General features: G+C 46.7%; 3 protein-coding genes across 11 annotated transcripts in view; all 3 read right to left on the bottom strand.

The window, feature by feature from the left end:
• col12a1b (collagen, type XII, alpha 1b) overlaps positions 1–8,593 on the bottom strand; it is an 82,796-nt gene extending 74,203 nt beyond the window's left edge. Inside the window, exons 1-6 of one of the 6 annotated variants that reach the window (XM_028040879.1) lie at positions 8,305–8,593; positions 7,824–7,923; positions 4,825–4,941; positions 3,319–3,462; positions 2,355–2,414; positions 261–524 (exon numbers count right to left, since the gene is read on the bottom strand). In XM_028040879.1, coding sequence (XP_027896680.1) covers positions 261–524; positions 2,355–2,414; positions 3,319–3,462; positions 4,825–4,941; positions 7,824–7,887 — 649 coding nt within the window. In that variant the 5' untranslated portion in view covers positions 7,888–7,923; positions 8,305–8,593. Of the gene's footprint in view, positions 1–260; positions 525–2,354; positions 2,415–3,318; positions 3,463–4,824; positions 4,942–6,959; positions 7,434–7,823; positions 7,924–8,304 lie in introns of those variants that run through there. The other 5 variants (XM_028040878.1, XM_028040877.1, XM_028040876.1 and 2 more) reach the window with 5 other exon arrangements.
• A 3,501-nt stretch (positions 8,594–12,094) lies between these two features.
• Positions 12,095–16,473, bottom strand: LOC114158971 (cell cycle control protein 50A-like). Its single transcript, XM_028040958.1, has 7 exons — positions 16,051–16,473; positions 15,052–15,171; positions 14,874–14,981; positions 14,710–14,797; positions 14,489–14,635; positions 13,673–13,879; positions 12,095–13,564 (listed from the first exon to the last, which is right to left on the bottom strand). Exons 1-7 carry the CDS (start codon positions 16,303–16,305, stop codon positions 13,371–13,373), a joined length of 1,119 nt encoding a protein of 372 aa, XP_027896759.1. The 5' UTR covers positions 16,306–16,473; the 3' UTR covers positions 12,095–13,370.
• Positions 16,474–17,149: 676 nt separating this feature from the next.
• On the bottom strand, positions 17,150–26,875 carry filip1b (filamin A interacting protein 1b). 4 transcript variants are annotated; one of them, XM_028040903.1, is made up of 7 exons: positions 26,619–26,874; positions 23,946–24,225; positions 22,450–22,623; positions 21,731–21,909; positions 18,715–21,343; positions 18,551–18,646; positions 17,150–17,588 (listed from the first exon to the last, which is right to left on the bottom strand). In XM_028040903.1, the coding sequence occupies exons 2-7, from the start codon at positions 24,216–24,218 to the stop codon at positions 17,400–17,402; spliced, it is 3,540 nt and encodes a 1,179-aa protein (XP_027896704.1). In that variant the 5' UTR covers positions 24,219–24,225; positions 26,619–26,874; the 3' UTR covers positions 17,150–17,399. The 4 variants fall into 4 exon arrangements, 3 of the variants coding, with proteins under 3 accessions (XP_027896704.1, XP_027896707.1, XP_027896708.1); XM_028040906.1 differs by lacking the exon at positions 26,619–26,874 and adding an exon at positions 24,323–24,539; XR_003598510.1 differs by having other exon boundaries at positions 17,457–17,588; positions 18,450–18,646; positions 26,619–26,875.
• Positions 26,876–27,184: the final 309 nt, after the last annotated feature.

The following is a 27,184-nucleotide window of genomic DNA, read 5'->3' as shown; positions in this document are numbered from 1 at the left end:
ACCTGAAGGTTGAGGAGTCAGAAAATCCCTCCACATGTTGAGGATTTAAAAAGAAAACTGTTAAAAGAAGCTGAATGCTCCTGAATATAGAACTAAATAACATAGATGTGTAATTAAAGCGTAGATCGTCTGGGTTTAAAGAAGTTTTATTCAGTTTAAAAGAACAAAACTGAGCAACTGTTGAGAAAGTTTCAGATTTTTTCAGTGTGGTGATTTAAAAGGAAGTAAAACCAGCAGGGGGCGCCACCAGCGAGTCTCACCTGTCCTGGTGTTGCCTCCCTTGTACGGCAGCGAGCCGATGGCCTTCATCAGAGCGGGTCGGGTCAGGTGTTGGTTCAGGCTGAACTCGGTCCGCGGGTCGTCGCTGTACTGGACCAGGCCAACGCGGGTTCTGTCCTCGCCGATCTGGAACGCTCCGGCCACCGCCGCCATGAAGCTGCGGATGTGCTTAAAGTTCGGCCTGCCGACGCTCCAGGAGCCGTCGACCAGGAAGAGCAGGTCAGCGGCAGCAGAGGCCGGGCACTCTGGGAAAGAACCAGAACCAGAACCAGTGAGAACCAGGTCCAGTCAGAGTTGGAACCAGTCAGAGTCACCTCTGGACCAGTTAAAGTCATACTAAGTGGATCCATAGAAATTGTTTTGTTTTTTAAAATGGCCAAATTAATTTTTACCCTGGATTTGCTAATTATATGAAAGTGTTTGTTGTTAAGCTGCAGCCTATTTTGAATCATAGACATATTTTCTTTATCATGTTTATGTTTCACTAAAGTCTGAAGTAGTTATTGTCAGTTAGCCGCTAGCCACTAACCACTAATCCACTGAACAATCGTTTTAGCTCTGCTAACACTAAACCACAGAGCACATTTAAAAAGTTAGCTTTGCTATTGCTGAACCGCTAAACACATAATAAAATTAGCAGAAGCTGATGCTAAAGTACCAAATATTTAAAAAGATTACTGGAAACTAAAGGCAAACCACTAAGCACATAAGAAAGAGCTATGCTATTGCTAAGTACAAAAAAATGACTGAAGCTAATGCTAGTCGTTGGGACGACCGTCTCTCAGTCTGTTTCTTCTTCTTCTTCTCCCAGTTGAAACTCACCAACAGTAAAGTCCTGTTTCTGATTCTGCTGCATTTTATTACTTTAAAGTTGAATAAACACGACAACCAAACATAAAGTTCATCCAAGTCATAAAATGGGTAACATTTTATAAAAATAACTGGCTTAAAAGGTTCAAAATGGCGGCCATCTTGAAACCCAAGTGGCTAATGGGAAATATGAATAAAATATGACCTGAGGTGAGAATGCTGCTTTTTAAAATTTGTATCCTTGAAATATTTTTGCAGTAATAAACTCCAGCAGCAGTGAGTCACAAATAAAGTCTGAAAAGCAGGAGTTTAAAAGGAGCTCCAGCAGGAAGCGTTGGGTTGTACATTTACTGGTTTTTCTAAATCATGGTTTCAGTGTTTCAGTGTAATCATCAGGGCTTTCACAAGGCTTGGCTCACGCTGCACATTAGATCAGCCTGTTGTAGGCAGAGGCAACAACCAGCTGCCTTCTGGAAGTTTCCTTCTGACTTTCCTCTAGTGAAAAGGAGGAAAATTCAGTCCAAGTTCGTCATCGTTTGCAGATCTGGGCCCACAGAGGCAGCAGCAGCGTTCCTATAAACCAGCAGATCTGTAATGGTTTCCATTTCCACCAGGGCATCAGAGCTGGACTCCAACAACAGCCTCAGTCCTGACCTATGACCCCCGCAGTGAGCGCCTGCAGCTGATTCAGAAACTGGCACCACTTTTTGGCAGAAAACCGTCCCTGACGACCAAGAACATTTGAGCTTTATTGGGTCCAATCAGGAATATTACTGTACAGTTGGGTCCAGTTTGTTGGGAACCAACTTCTGCTACCGTTAGCCTGAAGATAACATGAAACCCACCCTGCAGCGACAGAAACTGGATATTAAAACGTTCAGTAACATCAGGTTTTTAAATGAAAAAGGTTCTGAGTTAATGAGGTCAGCTAGCGCAACAGTTTCACCTCCAGCTAAAAGCTAAACGCATATTAAAGCCAGCTAGCTTGTAGCTGCTAACAGAACCAAGATTTCAACTGACATTGATACATTATTATTTTTATGTTCTTGTTATTTTATTATTCTGGTAATTAGCAGGTTAGATTAGTCAGCTAAACCAGCACAACAGCAGTTCTGGTAGTAAATTACTTTGGTTAAACACTTTGCTCTTAATGAAACTGCTATGTTGTCTTTGTAAGTTTTAGTTGTTTTGGACGCTGGGCAGCTGAGTGCCTCTGCTGTAAAGCAGGAAGTTTTCCTGTTTAGAAGAAGCAGATCAGAACTTACTGACTGGATCGGAGGAATCGGGTTTCCTGGTTCCTCCTCTGGAGCTGCTGCTCGACTCAACTGGAAGAGAAACGGTTCAGCCGTCGTTAAAGTGAGAACATTAACAATCTGTTGCTCTAAAACCTGAAGCCAGAACTGAAACAACCTGCTGGACGTTCATCCTCAGATCTCTGAGTTTAGTTTGATCTACATTAGCTCCTTCAGCCGCCATGTTCCAGCAGCAGACTGGTACCAGAACCAGCTGTTCTTAACTGGATCATGAAGGAGGAACTGGGACTTTTCCAGTGCCGTTAACTTTAACATCTTGCTTCCCTTCATTACAAACCCTGGATCCACTGGTTCTAGAAAACATTTACATTCATTTTATGTCTGCCTGGAATCAGGTGGTTTAAATTCTTCTTCTGGCTCGGATCAGGAATGTTGGACTATCTTACGTAACATTGATTAAATAAACACCGTTCAGTTTGTTCACGTTGGAAAGAATAACTCAAATCAATCAAACTGGATTCCTCTGAAGGTTTTTAGCTTCTAACAGATTGATTGTTTGTGGGAACATAAGTGAAGCAGTGACAAACAAAAGGGAGGGCCGGTGGGGGCCAGAGCCCACTCCACTGGATAAGGTGGGCATAAAAACAACAGTTTTATGAATTATATAAAATAAATGCATTTATTTATTTGTGCCACCTTAAAGTTTTTACTGACCTGATCAGAGGAAATGAACTTTCTCCTAAAACTGTTTAGTAGCAGCATTAGTAATAAAATCTCAGCTCCAGCTTTGAACGCCTGGCAGCAACACGTCTAAAATAAATGACAAAGTTTCTGTTTAAATCAGAAATCCAGGCGTCCGCTGACTCATCAGCCATCTTCCTGTTATGTCTCCCAGTTACTGCTGCTGGTGTGTTGGAGCTACCAGCTGCTGAAGTGCTCGGTTGGACGGCGTTCAGCTTTCCATTTGGTGACTCACGTGTGAGCTGGCCAGAGATGGGCAGACTCTGCTGGGATCCGGCGAACGCCACGATCGTAACCACATAGTCCACATCAGGACTCAGCTCTGAGATAGAGGTTTGAGTCGCAGAGGCAGGCAGAGAAAACTGTCTCGCCGCTTCGCCTGCAACAAAGTAGAGAGTCAGAAGGAAGCCATTAGGAAACTATGACATGACTTCATCTCTCCAAGAGTCAAATCTGACTCCAAGTGCTGACCTGCAGCGCTGGAAGAGCTGAGGAAACAACAGTTTAATGAAAACTTTCCACATTAAAGCTCAACACATGCTTTAACTCCTTAATACTCTCAAATCTGGCATTAAATGGTTGGTAACTGCTGCAGAAAAACATCTCCTGGTTCCAGGTAGAGAGGAGACGAATCCTGGATCAGGAGCTGAACGCTGGACGACAAACGGATGGAAGACATTTAGAGGAATGTTGTTTTTCATCTCTGTCAGTCATGGTGGGTTCATGTTTTCCCTGAAACGTTTCCACGAAGCGCAGAGCGAAAAAACCTTCGCAAACTTTTCCAGAGCGGAGGAAAAGAGACACCTGATGTGAAAAAGTATTTACACCCACAGCTGAGTGGGTTGAAGAACCTTCAGACTCTCCACAGTCAGCCAGACGTTCAGATGGCTTTAGGGCAGAGCCCACAGCATAACGCTGCCATCACCGTGCTTCGAAGCTGCTAGCCAGCCAACAGGAAGTGTCTGTTTTCATTCTGACCAAAATGAAATCAGGCTGACATGACGACTGAATAATTCAGCAAAATGGCACAAATGTTCCCAGGGACATTTTTTAAAACACTAAATAAACACTAGCCCCTGAAAAATTCAAAATGGCTGCCATTTTTAAAGATGGTTGTCAATACAAATGTGCCAATATAATTCCCAGATTCATATTTTTGGTGTCAAATCATAGATTATCAGACTCACTAAAGTCGTATTTATTGATCATTTTTGTACATTTCAAGATGGCTGCCACAGTTGTCATAGAAAATTAATTTTTGCACTAAAATATTAATGTGTTTGGTGTCAACTAATAAACTACATATTTTGAATCATTTATTTTTTTTATCTTGTTTCTTTTGTTCTTGTGAATATTTTTCAAAATGGCGGTAATGGAGATTATATGTGTTTGCCCTAAAATCATCAGCAGTTACTGACGGCGGTGGGCACAGCTAACCAAAACGTTAGCTTCACTAAACACTAATTCGCTAAACAAGAATCTTAGCCATGCTAATGCTAAACACAAAAGGAAAAACTATGGAAGCCAGCGATAAACACATAAAAAATTAGCAGATGCTAATGCTAACCTGCTAAACACACTTTTTAGCTAGCAGTTTCTGCTACTGAGCTTCGTTTTGATTGCCGTTTTCTTTGGACGGATGATGAGTTTTATCAGAACGTCTCAGATGTGATGAAGGTCACATGATCTGCTCTAGCCACGCATGTAATGATGTCATCGTTACATCATCAGGAGCTCCTACCTGAGTCAGAGGTCATGTGTATCCTGTAGCCCTGTATCCTGCTGAGCGGCCGGCTCCAGATCATCTGAACCGTGTTCTCATTTAAAATCTTAAACCTTAAATCGCTCGGTGCGTCCACTGTGGAGACAAAACGTCAGCAGTTAGCGGTTAGCGCTGTGGCTCAGAGGGTAATCTGAAGGGCGGCCAACAGTCAACGCTTCCTGGAGGAAGTCAGAGCAGCTCACTGTTGGAGGAAACAGACGAACAGACAGAGAGAAACGACACGACAAGAAGAAGAACCAAACCCAGAGGTGATTCTGTTCTGGTCATACTGGGGATACTGGGAACACTGGGAACACTGGGAACACTGGGAGAGTTCAGGATCTGATCAGGAAGGAAGCAGTGACTGAAAACCTGAATGTGAGCAGAGTTTATCTCAGTTCTTCAACCGATGAAGTAAAATAAATGAATTTAAACATTAAAACATCAGTAAATGAAACTGCGAGGAATTATTTATTATCTATCTAATGTTCTTAGATAAAACCATCGGCTTAAAGAAAAACCAGTGAAACTGAAATAAGTTGAACTGCTGTTGAACCAGAGAAACGTCTCCATGTCTGGTTCTGCTGTGAAACTGGACTGGACCGGAACCGTCAGACCCAGCAGCCGGAATAAACCGTTTTACACGAGTTCAAGTCGAAAACTGCAGAAATAATTTGGGTTATTTACTTAATCAGGAGAAAAAATGGAGGCTTATTTTTTACATTATCTCCAAGTTATTCATTCATGTATACATGTCACAGATCGCTAACCAGCAAGCTAACTACATGTTTAACACGCTAACTACATGTTTACATGCTAACTACATGTTTACATGCTAACTAATTTAGCTTCACGCTATACGTTTAGCTTGACACAGTGACATTTATTCGTGAGTGAACAAACGGTGATAATATGATGTTGAACTGAATTTTCTTCCCTTTCCAGTCTCAGTAATTCGGGTTGCTGAACGTTTTCCGGAACCCACCATGCGGCGGCGCCAGCGGACGCTCCCTGACCTCCCTGACCTTCCTGACGCTCCCTGACCTCCCTGACCTCAGTCCAGCTCCTGGTGTCGGATCGACCAGACGACCCAATCAGGTCGTTGATCTGAGACTTTTCTGTCGCCTCCATTGCAAACCTAAAAGACGCAGCGGTTCCTCTGAGCCGCTGCGTCTTTTCTCCAGGTTCTTAAACTGCTTCACGACAAACACCAGAACCGCTCAGGTCCTCCCGCCTCCAACCAGACTCTTTGTCGGGGCCACCTTGCTACGACCCAATTGGACCCGATCGACCAGAACCTGAGGATCCACCACATCCCGAAGGTTCTCCGCTGGATGAAGACCTGCTGACTGGAGAGACATGTGAAGGTCCAGAAACCGGGTTGGGTTAAGGTTCTGGTTTAGTTCTGGTCGCCATCTTCATCCTCTGCCGTCTGATTGGCTGACTAGCCGTTTGGTCTACAGGTGTACCTAATAAAGTGGCCGGTGATTCGGTGAGTGAGTTCACTGGTTCTGTTGTGAATTCAGCAAAAACCAGTTTAAGAACCAAAGTTCTCAGCAGAGGAACCAGAGGAACAGCAGGACATGCAGCTGTACACGGAAAGTTGCTTTGGACAACTTGGAGCGACAAAAAGAAAGTCTCCGTGTACAGAGGGACGAGTGGACAGAGGGACGAGTGGACAGAGGGACGAGTGGACAGAGGGCCAATGGACCTCAATATTTCACCATGATCCTCTTCAGGTTGGGGTGTGCGGAGCTACCGGCGCCTCGCTAGCTAGCTAGCTAGTAGCTTCTGGTCATCTGGATTAAAGCTTCATGCAAACTGATGAATCCAGAGAAACTGACCTTCTCTAAGCAGGAGAAACGGTTCTGACTCCATGAACCGACTAAACGTTCACTGGACCTGGATAAAGAAGAATCTGATCTGAATGAACCCGAGCAGCTGGTTCTGGTTCTGGTTCTAGCTAGAGAGCAGAGAAGAGCCTAAACCACCAACCGGTCAGAGGGTTTGTGAAGAGCATCACCGTGAAATATCATCGTGAAGCCGAGACCCGGAGGCCGAGCCGCGGCTTGACCGGAAGACCACAGAACATCAGAGCTGGAGGGGCCACCAACCTGGTGAGTCCGTCCCTGGGGCGGCGGGGGCCCCGGGCGGTGGGGGGCCTTTCGCTTCTCGACGGGTCCAGAAACAACCGGGGGGAATCCGTTTCCACACACACACACACACGCTCACACACACCCACCGAGCCTCACACACAACCCGGACCTTCTCCTGTTCTGTAGCGTTTGGCCTCTTCGTGACCCCGGAGAAGCTGCGCGGGGCCCCGGACAGGGCTCTAAATGACGCAGAGGAGGCCCCATGCAGGAGAGGCTCTGACCTCTGAGCAAATCCAGATTTTCTGCTCTGGAACATAAGCTGGAAGTCATATTTAGTCTTTTTCCATTCAGTCAGGAGGAAAGACGCTGGGAGGAACCTTGGCCACCTGTATCCAAGGGGGCCCTTCGCTCCTGTTTCACTAAACTGGAACATTTCGTCTAAAAGGTTTCTGGTTAAACTTTAGGCTAGAGCGCCTCCTGCTGTGACAGGAATGAACTCCATCTGACACAAAGAGCCGCAGAAACAGAAAAAACAAATTCTGTCCTTTAAAATGTAATAAAGTGGTAAATTGTGTGATATTTTCTCGTGATTTATGATTTTGAACATATATTTAAGAGTCACAATCAGCACTGCGCTGAAGCTGAAGTCATGATTTAGAGAGAACATCTGGTCTGAAAGCTGCCATCCATAAATCTGAGACACATTTTTCAAATTCCTGCAAAAAGAAGCAAAACTGAGGCAGCAGAGAGAAAATAATCCAACAAATCAAATCACAAACACGCGTTTTGTTTCTCAGAGTTTATTCAGGATTTACTGCAGGGAGGAGGAGCAGGAGGAGGAGGAGGAGGAGGAGGAGGAGGAGGAGGAGGAACAAGCTTTACCTTGGTCCTGGGCCCGGGAGGAGGCCAGCAGGAGCAGCAGCAGGGCCAGCAGGGCGCTCTTCATCTTCTGCTCCTCTTCCTCAGCTCAGCATGCGACGAGCTGCGAGAAGAAGAAGAAGAAGGTCAGAGAGGAAACCTGACAAAGAACCGATTAACCGAAAAAACAAACAAACACTTTTAAACATTAAATCACAAATCTAACATTCATCATGTGAGGAAGCAGCTGGAGAAACTCCGCGCTCCTTCTCCCGGTCCGGTCCGGTTCGGTTCTGATGGACAACTATCAGACACAAATGCAGTTTAACTCCTGCCTAACGGGAGAAATTCACTGCGAAGAGGGGAAATGCTTCCATTGGTGAGGAAAAAGGTGGAGAAGTTTTGGCACCGTGCGCAATTACGCACTGCGGTGCCAAGACCTGCTCCGCGCGCTAAGCGGATAAAAAAGGTTTGTTTCTCTAAACGAAGCAGAAACCGGACTGACCTGCGGGAAGCTGCTGGTTCTGCTCTGAAAACGGGAAGAAAGCAGGAAGCTTCGGTGGCGCGCGGGCTGGTCCGGTCCGGTTCGGGATCTCCGTGGGTTCTGTGGCTTCCCAGACGCGTCGGGGAGCCTCTTCCAAGTGGGGAGGGTTTCCACGCGGCCCGCTACTTAACAGGGGGGCTGCTCCCAGCACTCCCAGCGCTCCCAGCGCTTACGACACGCAGCCGGGCCAGAAAGTGGTGCGTAATCTCTGAGAGGGCTGGCACGCGCACGGAAACTTTTCCATATTTCTGCATTCCTTTCCAATGATGGAGGCGCGCGCGGCTGCAGATGGAGACGGCGGCGCAGCAGGCCGGGAAGGGAAGGAGGCAGAAAACTGTCTGGAAAACTGGGAAAGTTTTTCTGGATCATCTGCAGGTTTCAGAGTCAAACATCCAGAACTCATTTCAGTCAGAATAATAAATGTCTGCAGATGTTCGTGTATTAATGAGTTGAAGCCTGGTTCTGTTGAAGGTGGATCGGAACCAGAACACGTTGGCAGGAATTAAACATGACGTCATCACTGCTGTCTGGCCGCGTTTTGACGTTTTAATCGGAGCCAACAACTGGAGTCAGGAGGGAACTGCGAGGCCTGCGGCGCCCCCTGGCGGCGGCCAGCCGGCCGCACTGATGTTTTCCACCAGTGGCGCTGCAGCAGCGAGGTCCGACAAATGAAAACCTGGATATTTATGGACCGCTTCTTCTGAATATTTTGTTGAATTTTTTTTTTTTCCCCTGAATTTATTAGCTAAAATTTTAATAGAAAATTAGATTAAATATGCAATAAATATTCTAAACAAAATGTTTATTTAAAAATGTTTTACGCAACAAAATTCACACAAAAAAATTAAGTGATTAAAATAGGAAGAAAACGAATGATGTCATTATTTAAATATTTTGACTCCACCTGTTATCTGGTTGGTCAACCTGGGGACCAATCAGCTTGTTCCTAACCGCATAAGCCCCACCCCTTTTTAATAAAATCATGATTTGCTGCAACAGAAAAATATAAATAGACATAAATTCAGCTTTTAATTGATAACTGAATTTTAAGTTTAGACGTTAATGAAATATTAAAGTTGCTGCAGATAAAAGTCAACTTTGTGGACCGCTCTGGTTCTGGAACAAACGGGTCGGATCCGCGGTTCTGGGTCATCAGAGGTATTTTGTGTTTATTGATCCTCAAGTGAACAGAAATATCAAGTTATCGCTCCAAGAACATGAAACAAGAACACAGAGAGAGCAGGAAACGGGTCGGATCTGATCCTGGAATATCATCTCTTTATACAAATGGGCCTGGCTGGAACCAGAACCACGATCCGGACCGAAACAACGATCCGGATCGGAGTCAGTCCTTCTTCTGAGGGAACGACGCCTTCACCAGTTCGTACAGAGTGAAGCCGACTCCTGCAATGAGGAACGGAGCGTCAGAACAGAACCGGACTTCTGGATCGGATCGATCAGAACTTTTCTCACCCAGGACGGTCAGAACCATGGTGGCCCGGTATAGCAGGGCGTCACTGCTGCCACCCTTCAAATGGATCGGCATCCCGTTATCCTCCTGCAACAGAACCATCAGAGAAACAGGGTCAGAACCTGCTGCCGGGTCAGCAGATGGGTTAGACATGGACCAATAGGACCAGAGATCAGTCAAAGGTCAAAAGGTCGTTTAATAAAAACCTTCCAGATATTATTTCTCCTGTGGTGGATATTTGAGTTTTATACTAAGAATCTTTTTAAATTATGAGAAAAATGTGATTTTAATGAAAAGCTTCGATAGTTGATATCTGATATGATCCGTCTGGTTCTATTTGATGCTGACGAGTTAAAAGATAAAATATTTATTATTTCTAAAACTGATACCAAAAAACTTCACAAGATGCTCAATAGTTATCTTTTCCATTATTTTTGTGGAGGAATTCTTTAAAAATACTTAATTGTCCAAATGTTATAACTTTATTCTTGTATTATTTCAACTATATTTTTGTATTATTCTGCAACAGAGTCGATCTAAGTCAAAGAGTTTCGATTATTTCAGAATGCCCGACGCTCCTTTATGACATCATCACAGGAAGCCATTTGTAGTTTTTAACCATACTTAACATGAACACCGACTTCTCGTTTATTCAGCAGAACCCAAAACTTCTGAAGTTTCTTCTCTGCTTCGAGCCCAAAAGTTTTGTCTTCTTCTTTTTCTTCTGTAAAACTGTCGTTTCAGTTGTTGAAGTTCTTCAGTTGACACCTTAACTATCTAAACTGGGTCTGGTTCTGAAAAGGTTCTGGGTTATTATCAATAACATTCAGTTCTTTATTAAATTAAGAGGTTCTGTTCGGTTCTGGGGGATAAATGATCCAAACAAGACAGAGAACCAGCAAAGAAAACCTGCAGTACTGTTGAGCAGATCAACAGTTTGACCTTCATTCAGCTTCCGGGAGTCTGACCTCTGACCCAGCGTGACGTCACCGGTGTATGAACGTGGACCTGGACGCATGAGGAGTGTGTTGGGGCGTTTGCTCACCTGGAACATCTTCTGCTTTTGGGAAACCTTGTTCTCCACCTGCCGGCGCGCAGAGCTGCAGATGCTGCGCCGCGCCATCTGCTGGACCGCCTGGGAAACGCAGCCGGACACCGGTCAAACTCACTCACAGACACACACCCGCTACAACATTTTAATAAACTTCCTCTTGACCGGGTTCATAACCAGAACCAGAACCAGCTGGAGGCTGACAGGAGGTTCTGTTACAGGTAGAGCCGGTCCGGAAGCTCTCTGACCCCGACTAGCTAAGTGAAGCTAAAACTAGCCGTTGAGTTGAGCCGCTTTAATGTAACTGGTCAGAACTAAATGGGCGCCAACAGCCGAAAGGTTAATAACCAGTAAAATCTACTCACATTCATGGTTCTGAACATCTTAGTGGACCCGTCTGGTAGCGCGATTCTAACACAAGGACACCGGAACTCAACTGATGCTGCTGCTGCTGCTGCTGCTTCTTCTTCGCTCGGTGAAGTTTTCCGCTTTGAGCGCTGCGCTTCCCCCTGCTGGAAACTCAGCCAAACTACATGTTCAGTTTAACCTCCAGTCCAAAAAAAAAGTAGTTTCTGCGCATTAACGTTCAGATTGAAGTATTAAATAATCATGTGTGTTTTATTGTTTCCTGGACTTCCAGGCCTCAGCAGAACTACGCCTGATCTCCTCCAAGTAAAAGGAGCCCAGACCCAGAACTGAGCAGAAACTGAACAGAAAATGGAGATTCTGTTCAGTGGGTCTAAAGTTTAGGCTTTTATGTCCCGGAACCAGAACCATCAGAATAAACACCAGTTGTTTCTCTCTGAGAGGAAAAGCTTCACATGAGCTTTACTTTCTGATTGAAGTGAATAATCTTTCAGATCATTTTCTAATTTCAGTTCTATTTGTTCAGGACTTTAATTCACTCCGAATCCTGAAAGGAGGCTTCAGAAACGTTCCTGCCCAGATTTCTCTGCAGTCCAGCAGTTAAAGCTAAAGTTTTCCCTCCTAAAAACTTATTTATTCCATTTTGAAATCCATTGAACTTTGTTCACATTGCAGGTTTCAACTGTCCAGACCAGTAAGAGGAACTGGTTTCCTCTGAGTCCCGACCAGTCAGTGAGATGTTCCAGGTTAAAGCCCAAAAGCTGCAAATCTGAGGAACTTTCTCCTCGTCTTCGTCACTCTCTGATGTGGATGAAGGACATTTTCCAGACAGGAAGTGAAGAGCAGTCAAAGGAACAACAATCATGTTTTAAAAATGAAGAATTTATTAATTTAAAGCAACAATAATATTAAAAACAAACGTCATCAGTGCAGAAATGAAACAAAAGAGGCATTTAATTCATGCAGCACAGAGACACCAAGAACCACAGAGTTTAATCAGGTCATCGCTTCAGGAAGTGAAGACGAGGCACCAAGACGCCAGCAGCGCCGTGATCACATGCAGCAACGCAATGCTCAGACCCACCGCAGGAACCAGGACCAGAACCAGAACCAGGACCAGGACCAGGACCAGAACCAGAACCGCTCAGACGGATCGCTGTTCTCTGATACAGCGCAGGTTCTTCTAGATCTATTCCTGCTTTTTCTTCTACATTAATTTTTAAAAACAATTAAAATTAAACTGATTAGAAGGAAAATGTAAAGAAATGATGAATGGACCTGGATAATTCCTGGATCTAAATGTGGAAATATTTATGACCAAAATGTGAAGGAATTGTCTTTAAATGATCATCCTGTGTTTCTGCAGACAGATTATTATTATTATTATTATTATTATAGCCTTATCTAACCAGGTGTTGTTGCCTCAGCTACTCTACTAACGCTAGCGCTAACATTCACAGTTGGATGGGGTTAGCACCCCCTGCAGGATGGGAGGAAGCTTCACAATGCGGCAGAAAACCAGAAGGTTCAAATCCGTTTGTCTCACAGCGTTTCCATCCTGGAACAGATCCAGAAGCTTTTTATCGCCAGGAGGAGAAAGTTTCTGACTAATCAAGAAAACTTTCTCATGAAAATGATTCCAAAACTCGGTACAACAAGAAAATGAGTTTCTCGTTAAACCAAAAAATAAAAATGTCTCCAAACTGAATGAAAGAGAGAAACTCACTACACCCGGAGGTTCTGTTGAGCTCTGAGGAAGTTCCTTTCAAAAGAACCGCAGGCGCTGTCTGGTCATCCGGGTCAGAACAGAACCGCTGAACGCTTCAGTCAGAAGGATTAACCAGCTCCCTGCGCACAGACTGCTGCAGCTGCACTGATTTTACTGAGACATCAGAACGGAACCGACCGGACTTCCTGACCACCCATCCCAACGACCTGGGTCGGTTCTGGTAGCTGGACCTGGTTCCTGCAGTGGGGGCGTTACGTCTGCGACCCGGCGGGTCGCTCCAGAACTTATCGGGTTCGTTTTCCTGTCCTGCTCCGCCTCGCCCCGCCGTGTTGTTAGGATCTAAAAAAGCTGATTTCAACCTCAACGCTGCTGTCTGCAGCAGAACTGGCCCGGCCCGGCCCGGCCGGCTCTCAGTGGGATATCTCGGCGGCGTTGTTGCGGTTCCCGTATTTGTGGTGGATGATGAGGAGGACGACGCCCAGGAGGAAGCAGACGGAGCCCACGCTGATGTAGGCGATGCCCAGGAACGGGTTCTTCCCGCCCATCCAGGAGATGGTGCTCAGGATCATCCGCTTCCGGCCCTCGAAGCTCCGCACCGGATAATCTGGGATCCGCTCGTTAAGGAGGAAGACTGGATCCCACCTGGGCTTCTACTGGGAACATGGATTACTGTGGTAGAGCTCAAACTGACCTCTGACCTCTGTCAGGATACTGTACACCACCTCCAGGGTGTAGTTGCCGCGCGGCAGCGTGGGATGCACGTTGCTCCGCCTCTGGATGATCCGGTACAGCTTCCGGAACGTGGGCAGGGCGGCGGTCCGCATCCACACGATGAAATCCTCGTTGATGAATCCGTTGTTGTCCGGGTCGGAGTCCAGCTGGAACACGGGCCGGCGCCAGTTCACCGGCTGCGTCGTTCCTGAACCGGAGGAAAGTCAGAGGTCAACAGCGACTGGGTCAGCACCAGTTTAGCCACATTCCACTTGTATAAAGCAAAACATTTTGTTTACGATGGAAATTTGAGTGAAATGTCAGAAAATCTCATTTTGTCTTTAAAGACCAAAACCAACCTGATGGTCTAATCTATTATTATATTCTACATTTGAGTTATTTTACTTTATTTCTTTACATTTCTCACAGTGATAAATAAATCAACCAAGAAGTTTTTCTAATAAATGATGATATTGTTGTTTTGGAGCCATTTTCCACTAACATAATGATGAAGATATAATAATAAAAACTTTATATTCTAATGAACATTTAACTCTGGAACTACAAAACATTTTAAATATCCAAAATAAATCAACAAAACAAGAAATAAAATGAAAAAACAAAGAGCAGCAGAACGGCGAGAAAGAGAAAAACAATCATTTCTGTAAAAGGAAATTATTGATCTCATTTTAATATGTGGTGTGATTAACTGATGTATTGCAGCCGGTCCAGTTGCGCCACCAGGTTCTGTCAACTTTGATTCCTCGGGAATCAGAAGCAGAGATCTGGATCCAGTAGATCAGTAGCGGCTCGTTACCTTGGAAAACGACGGTGAGGTTCGTGTTTTCTGCTCCAGGATTCCTGAACTTCACGTGTTTGTCCGTCCACCAGGCGATTCCCGTGGCCGTCAGCGGGATCTGGACCTTCGTGCCGTTTGGGTCGTTGTAAATCAGCTCCAGTGAGTCTAAAAAATACAAATACTGAATGAATTCAGGAGAAGATGTGGAGCGGATCTGAGGGGAAGCTCTGAGTCGTCACCGTTAAACATGCTGTTTGCGATGGCGCCGCACGGCGCGATGGGCTTGTTGCCGTGCTTGGCGTATGGTTCGCACTCCTTACTGGGTTTCTGTTGGGAAGCAGAGAAATAAACGTAACGGCTGGATGAAGCAGAACGTCGGGAGCCCTGAGCAGCGCAGCCTCACCCTGAGGGACTCCTCGTTTCCGTTCAGCTGGCTGTCGTCTCGGGACTTGACGTACCGCCGGTGGTTCTGGTAGAAGTTGGAGAGTCCGTAATACATGAAGACGTTGCTCTGCGGGTGGAAGAGAGACGGTTATGCACCGGCTGCAGCGGGCTTTGACCCGGAAAGCAGCGGGTCTTACTTCGTACGGCTGGTCCAGGTGGAAGGGGACGGAGCAGGTGCACGGCTTGGTGCCGTTCCAGCTGAAGTTCTGGGCGCAGGTAAAACACGGACTGGACATTTCTACTCCCGTGTAATCGATCTGGAGTTACAAAACACACAGTACATAATCACTCAGCATCATGGATCTGAAACTTTATAACCCAGCAGCTGCACTACATACCAGACACACATCGTCACCAACATGAAGGATTTTTGGATGGAGTTTGTTGAAACATTTTAAAACTTGGCTTTACTGTTAATTATGTTTTTCATTTAAAATTTTGTCAAATCATCCAGAGGACCTCAGCTTTCTAAAGAAATCTTTATGCAGATGTGATAAAGAGAATGTTTTACAAAGACAGAAAAAAATGGAGCTTCGTTGAAGGATTCAGTTTTTATTTTATTTCTATTTGTCAAATCCTCCATAGAAACAGTAAATAGAGAGCTGGTTCAATCCATAAAAATAAGAACAGGACACAGTATTTTAAATTAATGTTCATACCACAAGAACTGTCACTAAAACACCAACATTCTGGATGGTGTTTGGTTGACAATTTTTTAAAACTTGGTCTTAGGGCTTTGATGCTAATGTTTGAAATTTGTATTTATGCCGAATCATCAAGAATAACAGTGTTTTAAATAAATTTTTATGAAATTGTAATAAAGGGCGTGTTTTATAAAATAAATTGGAATAAAATGTCACTAAAATGCCATATTTTCGAAGTCTGGTTGCAAGTTTTTTAAAGTTCCGCTAATATCTTTGGTGTTAATTATGTTTTTCTTTTCTTTTTGCGGAATCATCCGGAGGAGCCCCGTCTTCGAAACAAATGTTCACTTTCCAACAGAGAGAGCTGTTTAAACCGGCCAGGAGGAAATGTCTCTAAAACACCAGATTTCTGAGCGGAGTTTGGTTGGGCTGCAACAGCGCGTCACTGGGTTGATTAACGGTTTCTGTTGATTCCCTAACAAACATGGCTACCTCGAACTCCTTGATGTTGTTGGACGTCACGTAGAGGCCGATGCCGATGGGGATGAACATGAGGCCGATGATGAAGAAGGCTGGCAGGACGGTCCCTGCGGTCAGGATGGGCTGCCAGGCCGGGAGTCTCTGCTGCTTGAAAGCGGTGTTTTCAGGCTTCTTGCTCCGCAGAGAGCCGCCCCCGGCCCCGGCCGCGGCTCCGGACCCCGACACGGTGATGTGTCCGTCCTCGTCTTTGTAGCTGGAGGCCATCATTGTCCGCGGTTGTTTCCAGTGAGAGGTTTATAAAACAATTGTTGACCGTTAAACTGTCGGATTCAAAGCATTGTTATAAAATCACAGCAGCCACCAACGTCTTCCTCCTACTTCTCTAGGTCCAGTGCTGCCCCCTGCCGTCCAGATAAGGACAGTGTTTGTTTTCTGTCTCAAAAGCGCCATCTTCTGGCTCGTTTTGGTAATACAGTTAATAAATCTGGAATTAGAAACTTAAAATAACAAAACACCAAAGCCGAAAAAAATAATAATTAAAATGGACTTTAAATAAAAGACGCAATTAAATTCTGACTTACATCTCAGAATTCCCTTTTCAGTGACCCCTATATCTCCTCCATAGATTAAAGTAAAAATACAAACAGAATATAAAACTCAGAAAAATGATTTAAAGTAAATCAAAACTATATAAATAATGTAGCTGCAGTTATGGGACACATAAAGCAGTAAAACTAATAAATGATGAAAAAATGAAAAATTTTAATTAATTGAAACATCAAAAATAATTATACTGACTTAAACAGTGATGATCTGTTCAAAATATTGTACTTGACTAAAGAAATATTTGCTGAAATAAAATGTAACAAACTGACAAACTAAGTACAAAATATGCAGCACTAATCTGTGTGATGAATTAACATACATTTGCGTGTTTTTGGACATTTTTATGGACAATTTCAGTCAGACAAAATAGCTAAATTAATTTAGTTTCAATTTACCCAAAACGTGTGGCTTAAAAAGCCACTTGATTTAAAATTCAGAAAGGTGAACATGTCAAAGTCGTTCACCATGAGGTTTGACTCAGAGAGCTGAGACAAGAGAAAGAAGCTGAAGTTTAGATAAACAGTTTATTTGGTTCTGGTCAGAAATGTTTCACGGTACCTCTGGAAGTCCAAACCTGCACGAGCAGCAGCGAAGCTGCACGGCATCAAACAGGAACAGTGATGGCAGCATGGCGACGGTGCAAACAGAACCCAACAGAACCAGGCTGGGATCTGCGTCCGTTCAAAGCAGCAAACCGAAGAAGGGACCGATGAGCAGCCGGAGCCGCTTGCTGGGAGCGGATCCTCATCAGGTTCTCAGCTCTTTCCTGCTGCTGCAGACGCCGAGCTGCACACCGTCGACTTCCTCAGCTCGATCTTCATCGCCTGGCCTTCTGCCCGAGACTCCAACCTCGTCACAGCGGACACACCCACAACCGTCTTCCCGTTGAGCTGCACAGGGATCCGCGAGGCTGCGCTCGGAGCCGACTGCATATCTGAACTGAGCTGAAAACATAAAACCCAGGATGAACAGGAGACACAGGTCCTGGATGGAGAAACCTTGAAGACCCGAGCCTCTTAAAGGGATAGTACTGGACTTTTCACGTAAAGTTTTAAGCAGTTACCAGCAGTAGATTATGTTAGCGTGGTCCACATTTCAAGCTAACGACCAGTGGTGGGCACCGCTAACTAAAAAGCTATCTGAGCTAACTATAAAGCACTAATCATAAACATTAGCTCTGCTAACGCTAACAAGTTATACCAACACAGCAATAAGTGGAAGCTACTGATGAAGCACTAAAGCACTCATTTCAGCCATGTTGATACCCACCATGTGTCAATGAAACTCTGTTAGCATAAACAACACTGTCTGGAAGTAAAACTCAAAAATGTTCACATAAGATCTCCATTTCTCTCTTGTGCTGTACTTCTGCATCTTACTTTTCTACCGTTCTAAGTTCTTCTCTCACTCATGACATTCCCATCAAATTCAGGGCCTAAATATGACTCCAGGTCCATCTTGGTCAGACAGTCGAAGATGCAGTTGCCAACCGTCCAACCAAAACACACCCAAGGTCTGTCATGGTCAGTCAACCTGAGACGCAGTCACATGGAATGGCTAGCAGTAGCTAGCAAGGTCACAATGACTTTAACTTATTCTAACTGCTACAAGGTTTCAACAAAAATAGACCAAAGGTCTTGCTTGGTCCATCAGTTGGACCGTCAACTGTCCGACAAAAATAGACCCCAGGTCTCCTTTGGTTGGGCAGTTGGAGATGCTGTCGCAGGGAATGGCTAGCAGTGGCTAACAAGGCCTCATGGACTTTAACTTGTTCTAATTGTTGCGTAGTTTCAACAAAAATAGACCTGATGTTTCGGGTGGTTGGGCAGTCGGAGATGCTGTTGTAGGAAATCGCTAGTGGTCTGTGAGGACCCACTGACTTTAACGTCTTCTAATTGCTGCGTACATTGTCAGACCGAACTTTCCATTGGATCGGATGCCAAAACGGATCCAGTGTGTTTTGGTCCTGACACCATCTGATACCTGCAGAATCCTCAGTCACCTGAAACAATTCAGAATCATTTGAAGTGTCAGAAGATCAGATGTCACTCGAGATCTTCAGACACTCACCAGAGGCTGCGTGGGTCTGGACGCTGCAGAGGTGACAGGGTTGATGGTTATACTGCTGGTCATCTTGTTCAGGCGCGGGGAGCGGAGCACCGTTCCAGTTTCCTGGCAGTCGCAGCTACTTCCTGTTGGTCTGAGGGTCAGTAGAGGACTGCTGCTGCCCTCAGAGCTCCTCTGGAACTGGGAGCCCAGGTGGATGTGGATCTTGTTGTCTTCTGTCGTTACGATGTTGCTGTTGAACTTCCTCTCTGGTGGTTTCTCGGAGGTCATCTTGATCAGCGTCCGCCTGGCGGTGCTCTCGTGAGGGTCGGAGGAAGCACACACCTCGGCTACCGGGGTGGTGCTGACTGTGATGATGGACACCGGCGACTGCAGGACCCCAGCAATGCTGTGGGGCTTTTCTGGACTCTTGGTCCTGGAGATGCTGGTGATCGTAACTGGAGACTTGACCCGATCAGGATCTCCGCTTACAGTGCAGACAGTTGAGGGTTTGGGGACTATGGTGATGCGAGGCTGCTGAAGACCAAGCGTTGGGATGATGGTCGTGCTGGAGAAGAAGTCCTCAGACCGCGGGCTGGTGATCTCCAGGGTGGCCGTGCTCGTCCCGTGGTCTGGTGTCACACGGATGTGAAGAGGTCGTCCCAGATTTGGGGACATTGATGAGGAACCTCTGGTCTGAGTCGTCGTGATGGCCTCCTTCTTGCCCATCCAGGGCGTTGAGGGTCTCCCTCCATGGTCTGCTGACGCCGGAGGGTATCGATCCAGAACCGCGGGCCTCTTCAGGCCGTGTTGTCTGAGGTTGTTCATGAGGTGGTTCTCCTCCTGAACGGATTTCCGGATGAATCCGGCTGCGGTCTCATCCTCGGCCGACCCGTTTGACTCCGTTTGGACCGCTGTGGAGGTGACAGGGACGTCCACCATCCTCCTGCCGTTCACACCGGGCCTCAGGGCTCGGCTGTAGCGCTTCGAGGCATCCAGCTCCCTGGCGAGGTTCTCCAGATCCACACTCAGGCGCCTCTTCTTCTCTCCTTCCTCCAGGAACCTCTGCTGGAGGACAGAGAAATCCACCTGCAGCTGGGAGAGCTGGTCCTCCTTGTTCATGAGGTCGTGGATTTTCTCCTTGAGCGCTAGGACTTCGACCCGCAGCTCTCTGGTCTTGGCCTCCTCCACCTTGCAGCGGATCCTCAGCTGGGCCTCCAGACTCTTGGCCTCACCTCGCTCCACTGCTTTGCTCCTGGCCACCTGAGCCTTCATCTCGTCCACCAGGTTGGACAGCGTGTTTGCTCGGTCCTGCTCGTGTCTGAACTTCTTCTCCAGCAGGTCGTACTCGTCCTCTGACCTCATCAGGTCTCCCTCCACCACCTGCAGCTGCTCCAGCCGGCCTCTTAGCCTCTCTATCTCGGTGCTGAGCTTCTGGACTCGGTTGTCTTCTTCTCGGTCTCTGTTTTCCGTCTCCTCCAGTCTGTCTGCTCTCATCTTCTTCAGCTTCTCGTTCAGTTCGTCACGCTCTTCCTCGCTGTTCCTCAGCATCGATCGGAGCTCCTCCCTCTCCAGAGTCAGACCTTCCAGCTGGACTTCTGTCTCTGACTTGAACTTGAAGAACTTCTTGCTCTCCTCTATCAGCTTCTCGGTAACTTCCGTGACCTTCCCTTGCTCTGCCTTCAGCATCGTACTCAAGTCTTCGTGTTTCTGCTCCTCCTGCTTCAGCCGCTCCCCCATCGTCTTCCTCTCGTCCGCCAGGATGACGGTGAAGGACTTCAGCTTCAGCAGTTCCTCTCTGAGGGCCGACTCGTTTGTCTCCAGCTTGGACTCGGACGACTCCAGCTCCTTCAGCCGAGTCCGAAGCCGTTCCAGGTCTGTGCCCAGGTCTTTCACCACCTTCCTCTCCTTCTCCAGGTTTTGGTGCAGCTGGGCGCTCTCCGTCCGGCTCCTGCCGAACGCCGCCTCCAGCCTCTCCAGCTCCGCCATCCTCTTCTGGAGGCCGTCCACCTGCAGCCGCAGCTCCTGGTTGCGGTTCTGCTGGTCCTGCAGCCGGTTCCTCAGCTCCCTGCACATCGTCTCGGTCTTGGTGATCTCCTCGTCTTTGCCCTCCATCTCCAGGACTTTCTTCCTCAGGTTCTCCAGCTCTGCGGTGAGCGAGGAGTTCCCGCACTCTCCGCTGCTGATCTTCTCTCTCAGCTGCTGCAGGTCCTTCTCCGATTTCTGCAGCAGGGCGTTCCTCTCCAGCAGCTCCCCGGCCCTCTGCGCCAGCCCTTCCAGCTTCAGCCTCAGCTGCTGGTTCTGGGACTCCTGGTCGGCCATCTTGGCCAGCAGGTCTTGGTTCTCCTGCCTGAACGTCGCCTTTTGGGCCTCCAGCTCCGCCTCCAGGCGCAGCGCCTTCTGTCCGTCCTGCAGGGCGGCGTCGCTGGTTGCAGCCAGCCGCTGCTCCCGGTCCCGCAGCTTCTGGCTGAGATCCTGGATCTTCTGGTTCTGCTGGTCGATGTGTTCGACGTGCAGCTGCCGCTCGTCCGCCAGCAGCAGAGTGAAGGACCTGAGCTTCCCCAGCTGGTCCTGCAGCTCCTGCAGCCTCCTGCGGTGCTGCTGGTCCCGCCGGGCCTGCAGGACCTTCTCCTGCTCCAGCAGCCGCTTCAGTCTGAGGAAGGAAAACGTCAGCGGACCGAACCGGGCCAAGACAGAGTCCTTCACTTAAATCTTAAATTCATAAAAGGAAAATGTTAAATTAATTTAAAATGTATTCATTTTAATTAATTAATTTAAAAGGAAATTAAATCACAAAAGATGAAATTAAAATTGAATATTTAAAAAATGTAATTAATATTTTAAATTAATTTAATAGAATTTAAATTGAACTGAACTAGACGCAGCGAAGCAACAACAGCTGCTTCAGAGCTTCAGATCCGGTTTGGAGCCGGATCTTTGCTCTGGTTCCTGTTCGTCTCTTCGGATCAGGAGTTCTGGACAACTAGAAGCTCATAAATCAGCTCAGCCGGCCCCAGACAGAAGCAGGCGCAGTGCTCACCTCTCCCTCTCCTGCTCCAGCAGGTTGGTGAAGTCGTCGCTCTTGTTGATGAAGTCGGCGTGTTTCCGCTTCTCGCCGTCCAGCTCCATGACGGTGCGGCGGTGGCATTTCTCCGCCAGCAGCAGCTGCTCCAGCATCCGCCTGTACGTCTCCTTCTGCTTGTCCTCCAGACGGTCCAGCTGCAGGACCAGACGAGAGCCTGTCAGCACAATCCGCCCGGTCCGGTCCGGTTCCCACGCTGGAACCAGCAGCTCCAGAGAGCCTGGAGAGCCTGCTGCAGCTTTGGACCACACCGTTAATTTAATTCTGTTTAATAAATAACAAATAGTCTTTGAAAAAATAAAAATAAAGAAAGAAAATAAAAGAATAACAAATATGAAAAAACTTAAAAGAACAAATATGAAAAATATTTAAAAGTAAAAATAATACAAAAAATAAATAAAAAAGGAAAAAACATACAAAATTAATAAAATTAAATTGAAATATTTGTAACAAATAAAAAATAAACAAAATAAATAATTTAAACATAAATTTTAAAAATCGACCAATAAAAAAATGATACCAACTGCCAAGTACAGTGGTGGCAGCATCATGCTGAGGGCTTGTTTGAGGTTTAGCTCAGAATGTGAAGACAAACATCTAAACCAATCAGAACCGGACCGGGTCAAAGTGACCAATCAGCTGGAAGGAGACAGCCAGACCCGCTTTGACCTTCTGACCTCAGCCATCGGCCTCTCGTACACGTCCTCTGTGCGCTGGTTGCCATGGAGAAGCGCCGAGTCCCTCTGCAGCGCCTGCAGCGGCCTGCAGGGGGCAGCAGAGCCATAGTGGGCCTCCAGGGTCTCCGGTCCGGTTCTGTCGGACCGCAGCAGCCTGATGACATCATCCCGGGCCTGAGGACAAAAAGCAGCTCAGATCGGTTCTGATCCGGAGGAAAGAGAAACCGGAACATCGAGAAGAGTCCGACAGAAACAGAATCAATCAATCAACCAGATAATCAATCAGTCGATCTCTGTGTTTCTATCATATGTTTCCATTCATCCATCCATCCATTTTCTGTTCACCCTTTGTCCCTAGTGGGGTCAGGAGGAGTTGCTGCCTCTCCAGCTACGTTCCAGGCGAGAGGCGGGGTCACCCTGGACAGGTCGCCAGTCTGTCGCAGGGCAACACAGAGACAGACAGGACACACACACACTCACACAGGGAGAATTTAGAGAGACCAATTAACCTGACAGTCATGTTTTTGGACTGTGGGAGGAAGCCGGAGTACCCGGAGAGAACCCACGCATGCACAGGGAGAACATGCAAACTTCATGCAGAAAGACCCCGGGCCGGGAATCGAACCCAGGACCTTCTTGCTGCAAAGCAACAGTGCTACCAACTGCGACACTGTGCAGCCATGTTTCCATTCATCATCACCTAAAGAACATTTAACACTGTGACTAAAAACATTTGAAATATTTAAAACCCAAAATGATTAAAGTCAAAATTCCATTAAAAATCACAATAATCATCATAATTCATCTCAGACAGGAAACAGGCTGCAGCAGCAGGAAGTGCAGACCAGCTGGGAGTCAAATGTTTCTCAACATGGTGGCTTTTCAGCCATCTTAAAGGAGCATTTCTTTAACAACTGTGGTAAAAATTATTGGGAAGTTTTTAATTTATTATGCAAATAACTGAATAAAATCCAGGTTGAGGTTTAATCTGGCAGTTGCTGAACCAGCACAGACACGTTGACCTGAACGCTAATGCACAAGCTAACATCCGGTCTTCAGCCAATCAGCATCAAGGAAAAGAAATGCCAGCCAATCGCGTGTCAGCATTATGCTTTGGGATTTTCTTTAGAATATTTCAGATAAAAAAATCCACAAACAGTCAAAACCCCCCCAGCTGTTTTACCCTCCAGCTGTTTTACCCCAGCTGTGCTACCTGCAGCTGTTTTACCCTCCAGCTGTTTTACCCCAGCTGTGCTACCTGCAGCTGTTTTACCCCAGCTGTGCTACCTGCAGCTGTTTTATCCTCCAGCTGTTTTACCCCAGCTGTGCTACCTGCAGCTGTTTTATCCTCCAGCTGTTTTACCCCAGCTGTGCTACCTGCAGCTGTTTTATCCTCCAGCTGTTTTACCCTAGCTGTGCTACCTGCAGCTGTTTTACCCCAGCTGTGCTACCTGCAGCTGTTTTACCCTCCAGCTGTTTTACCCCAGCTGTGCTACCTGCAGCTCCCCCTCCATGATCCCCAGCAGCTGCAGCAGGTCGGTTCTGGTCGGGTCCGGAGGATTCGTCGTGCAGCTCTCTGGACATTTTGCAGTTTTGTCTCCTGACTGCGTCGTGGCCGTTCGGCCATCTTTCTCCTGTTTTTGGATTTTCTTCCTCCTCTTCATCACCTCTGGTGCTTCTTTCTCCCTCTCCTCCCCCTGTTGCTGCTTGCCGTGCGTCTGGATGCATCCATCATCTGGACCTGCGGTGCTGCAGCTCCTGGATCGCATTTCTCATCTGCAGGGAAGCAGAAAGAACCAGGCAGCTTCATTCAGCAGATGAAGACGTTCTAATCTAAGGCATTAATCCACAGCAGATACTGACTGCTCATCACCTCTCCACATAACCTGGATGACTTTATATTCTAAACCTGACGAGACGACCAGGTCATTCATAGAACCAGAAGTATTCACACCCTGCAGAGCGAAACCGGTCCATCCAGGACGAGACGCTGAGACCCGAAAGTGTAAAGAGAGAAGAACCGGCCGGGTGAGAATACTTCTGGGTTCTGATCTGCTGCCGGTAACTGAAGACAACTGGATCGTATCCGGCTGCTTTTAGCTGGAACGGCATCTGCAGCGTCTATTTTTACTCTGGAATACCAACATAAAAATATCACAACAACATGAGGAGCAACACCAGACCAGTTTGGCTCCCAGTTAGCACTGGGAACCAGAGCTTACTGCTGCTAGGAGACCAACACCATGAAATTAAACAAACTGCAGTTAACACAAAATATGCCCTATTAAGGTTTATTTGTGTCTTATCTTTAATTTTTTATGTTTAAGGCAAAAATTGTAATTCTTAGATTTCCACTGGGACCAGTTCAACCAGTGGACTGAAGTCCAGGTCCTCCCAGTCTGAACTGGTTCCAGTTTAACCTCTTTCCAGATGGATTAATATGTAGCTAGGCTCACAACGATGATAAAAAAATAAAAAACACCGAGGGTTGATGATTATTATTTATTGTTTGTTTCATAAATTATGTTTTTATTGAGGAAAACAAAAATAAACCTGGTTGAAAATATGAACCTCGAATAACTCCGAGGGGTCCAGTTCATTTCTGACTGCGCAACTTTAAGGAACCGGGTCAGAGGAACCGGATCAGAGGAACCCGGTCATAGGAACCGGGTCAGAGGAACCAGGTCAGAGGAACCGGACCTTCCTGACCAACCCTTCTCTCTGCTGCAGCTGTTGGTCAGAGAAGAAGAAACCGAGGCGCTTCACACGGGTCCAGCTGCTGCTCGCCGTCCCGAGCCAACACCATAAGCCGGCGCTCCCTGGGGGCCCGGGGAACTTTCCCAGGCCCGGTCCGACAGAACAGAACCGCTCCGTCTGGGGTTCAGGGGAGTCAAGGCCTTCACCATGAGGTTTTCTTCCCTCCAGGACCGAGGAAGAGGAGGAGGAAGATGTTTGGACCCGGATCATCCAGAACCAGAACCAGAACCAGGTGAACCTGCTAACAGGACCAGGCTGAAACATCCATCTGTCTGATCTCATTCTGTGACCCAGAGCTCATTGAGCTGGGTGAACCTAGAAGGTCAGAGGTCAATGGGTGAAACCTGGAGGCCCGTTGTCGTGCCAACTAGTTCTGTCTGTAAAATTTATGAAAGGAAACAACAGAAGAGGAAGAGCAGTCAGCCTGCTCTCTGATGGTGACCTGTGATCCTCTTAAAGGGCCAGTGTAATGTTGTTACAAAAATATTACATATCAAACATGATTTAAAAGACATTTCAATCCTGATTTAAAATCTTCAAATTGTGTCTGTGTCTCTTTAAGAAGCTCCTGCTCTTTCTGAAGCTCCACCTCCAGGTAGTCGTCCCAACATGGCTCCTCTTTAACCCAATAAGGTTTTTACCAGCGTTGCTCCTATAAAGAGCTCAGCAGCTGTTTACTAATTGCTGCTGGCTAGTCTGAAGGATCTGAGTGGGGGAGGAGCTGCGCCTCGAAGGCGGGGCTAGGTCCATCCAGGTGTTTAGTGCAGCTGAATGGTTGCCACGGAGACTAAAGGATTTCTCAAACATAGAAAATCAGAAAACATCCATTTCTAACGACACTGGCCCTTTAAATGTGTGAGGAAGCTGAGAAATCTCCGTGATTTAACTGGGACTTCAGCCAGAGCTGAGGAAGAATCCGGACTTCCTCTTCATCACTCCCACAGAGATCCGGGTGACAGACACTGAGCCTGCTGCCATGGCAACCAGCTGTTATGACCCAAACAGCGGGGCGACGGTACCGAATTAGAGCGGTGATCTCATGGTGTTTATCAGCGGGCCGGTTCTGGACGGGTCCAGCGTGGAAACCCTCTGGGAGGAGGCTGGAGCTGGGAAACCCAAACCTCTCTGATCTGACCCGGTCCAGCAGGGTTCTGGTTCCACCCGCTGTTTGGGTCCGATTAGTTCTGTTAGTTTTCCTTACAGAACTTCTCATCACTTCTGTTGTTCTGCTAAAAGAACCAACCAAAACCAACCAGAACCGGTCTGGTACCATTAGTTCAACCAGATAATAAGGAGACAGAAGCAGAGCTGACTAATATATTATTATTATTATTATTATTATTATTATTATTATTATTATTATTATTATTATTAATATCTTCAGCCGCTCCAGAACCACCAGAACCACTCACCTGTTCTGCCCTCTGACCGATCCAAACCTTCGGAACCGCCTGCTGTGTTCAGTCCGGACTGCGGTCCCGCCTCAGACAGGTGGAGGTGGCGCAGCTCCGCGGGTCCAGCCCGGTACTTTCTGGACCTCAGGACGTCCGGCCGAACTCACGGCGGCTGGTTGAGGTCATCAGGGGTGATTCTGCTCTAAATTTAACCGATTCTCTCAGCCCGGCAGCGGAACACTGACCCAGGCTTTTCCAGACAGCTGGGTATCAGCAGCCTTCCTCCTTCTCCTCCTCCTCCTCCTCCTCCTCCTTCTTCTCCTCCTCCTCCTCAGTGAGAAATCTGCTCTCTGCTCTGAAACTGGATCTAACTTCAACTATTTTCAATGTTTTCAAACTATTTCCTCTTTGCTTTTTAAAAAGGCATATCTTTGGGCAGCAGAGTGCTGAGTTGCAGCGCCCCCTCCTGTCAGCCACGGAACTACAGTCAGACCACAGACTTATTTAAAAACACATTTTAATTATTCAATACAAAGGAATGAATCGCTATGGAAAGATCTTAACAACACCAGAATATGGAAAGA

This window comes from Xiphophorus couchianus, chromosome 15 (assembly GCF_001444195.1).
Source record: "Xiphophorus couchianus chromosome 15, X_couchianus-1.0, whole genome shotgun sequence".
Classification (NCBI taxonomy): Eukaryota; Metazoa; Chordata; class Actinopteri; order Cyprinodontiformes; family Poeciliidae; genus Xiphophorus; species Xiphophorus couchianus.
This window is presented reverse-complemented; position numbering and strand designations above follow the sequence as displayed.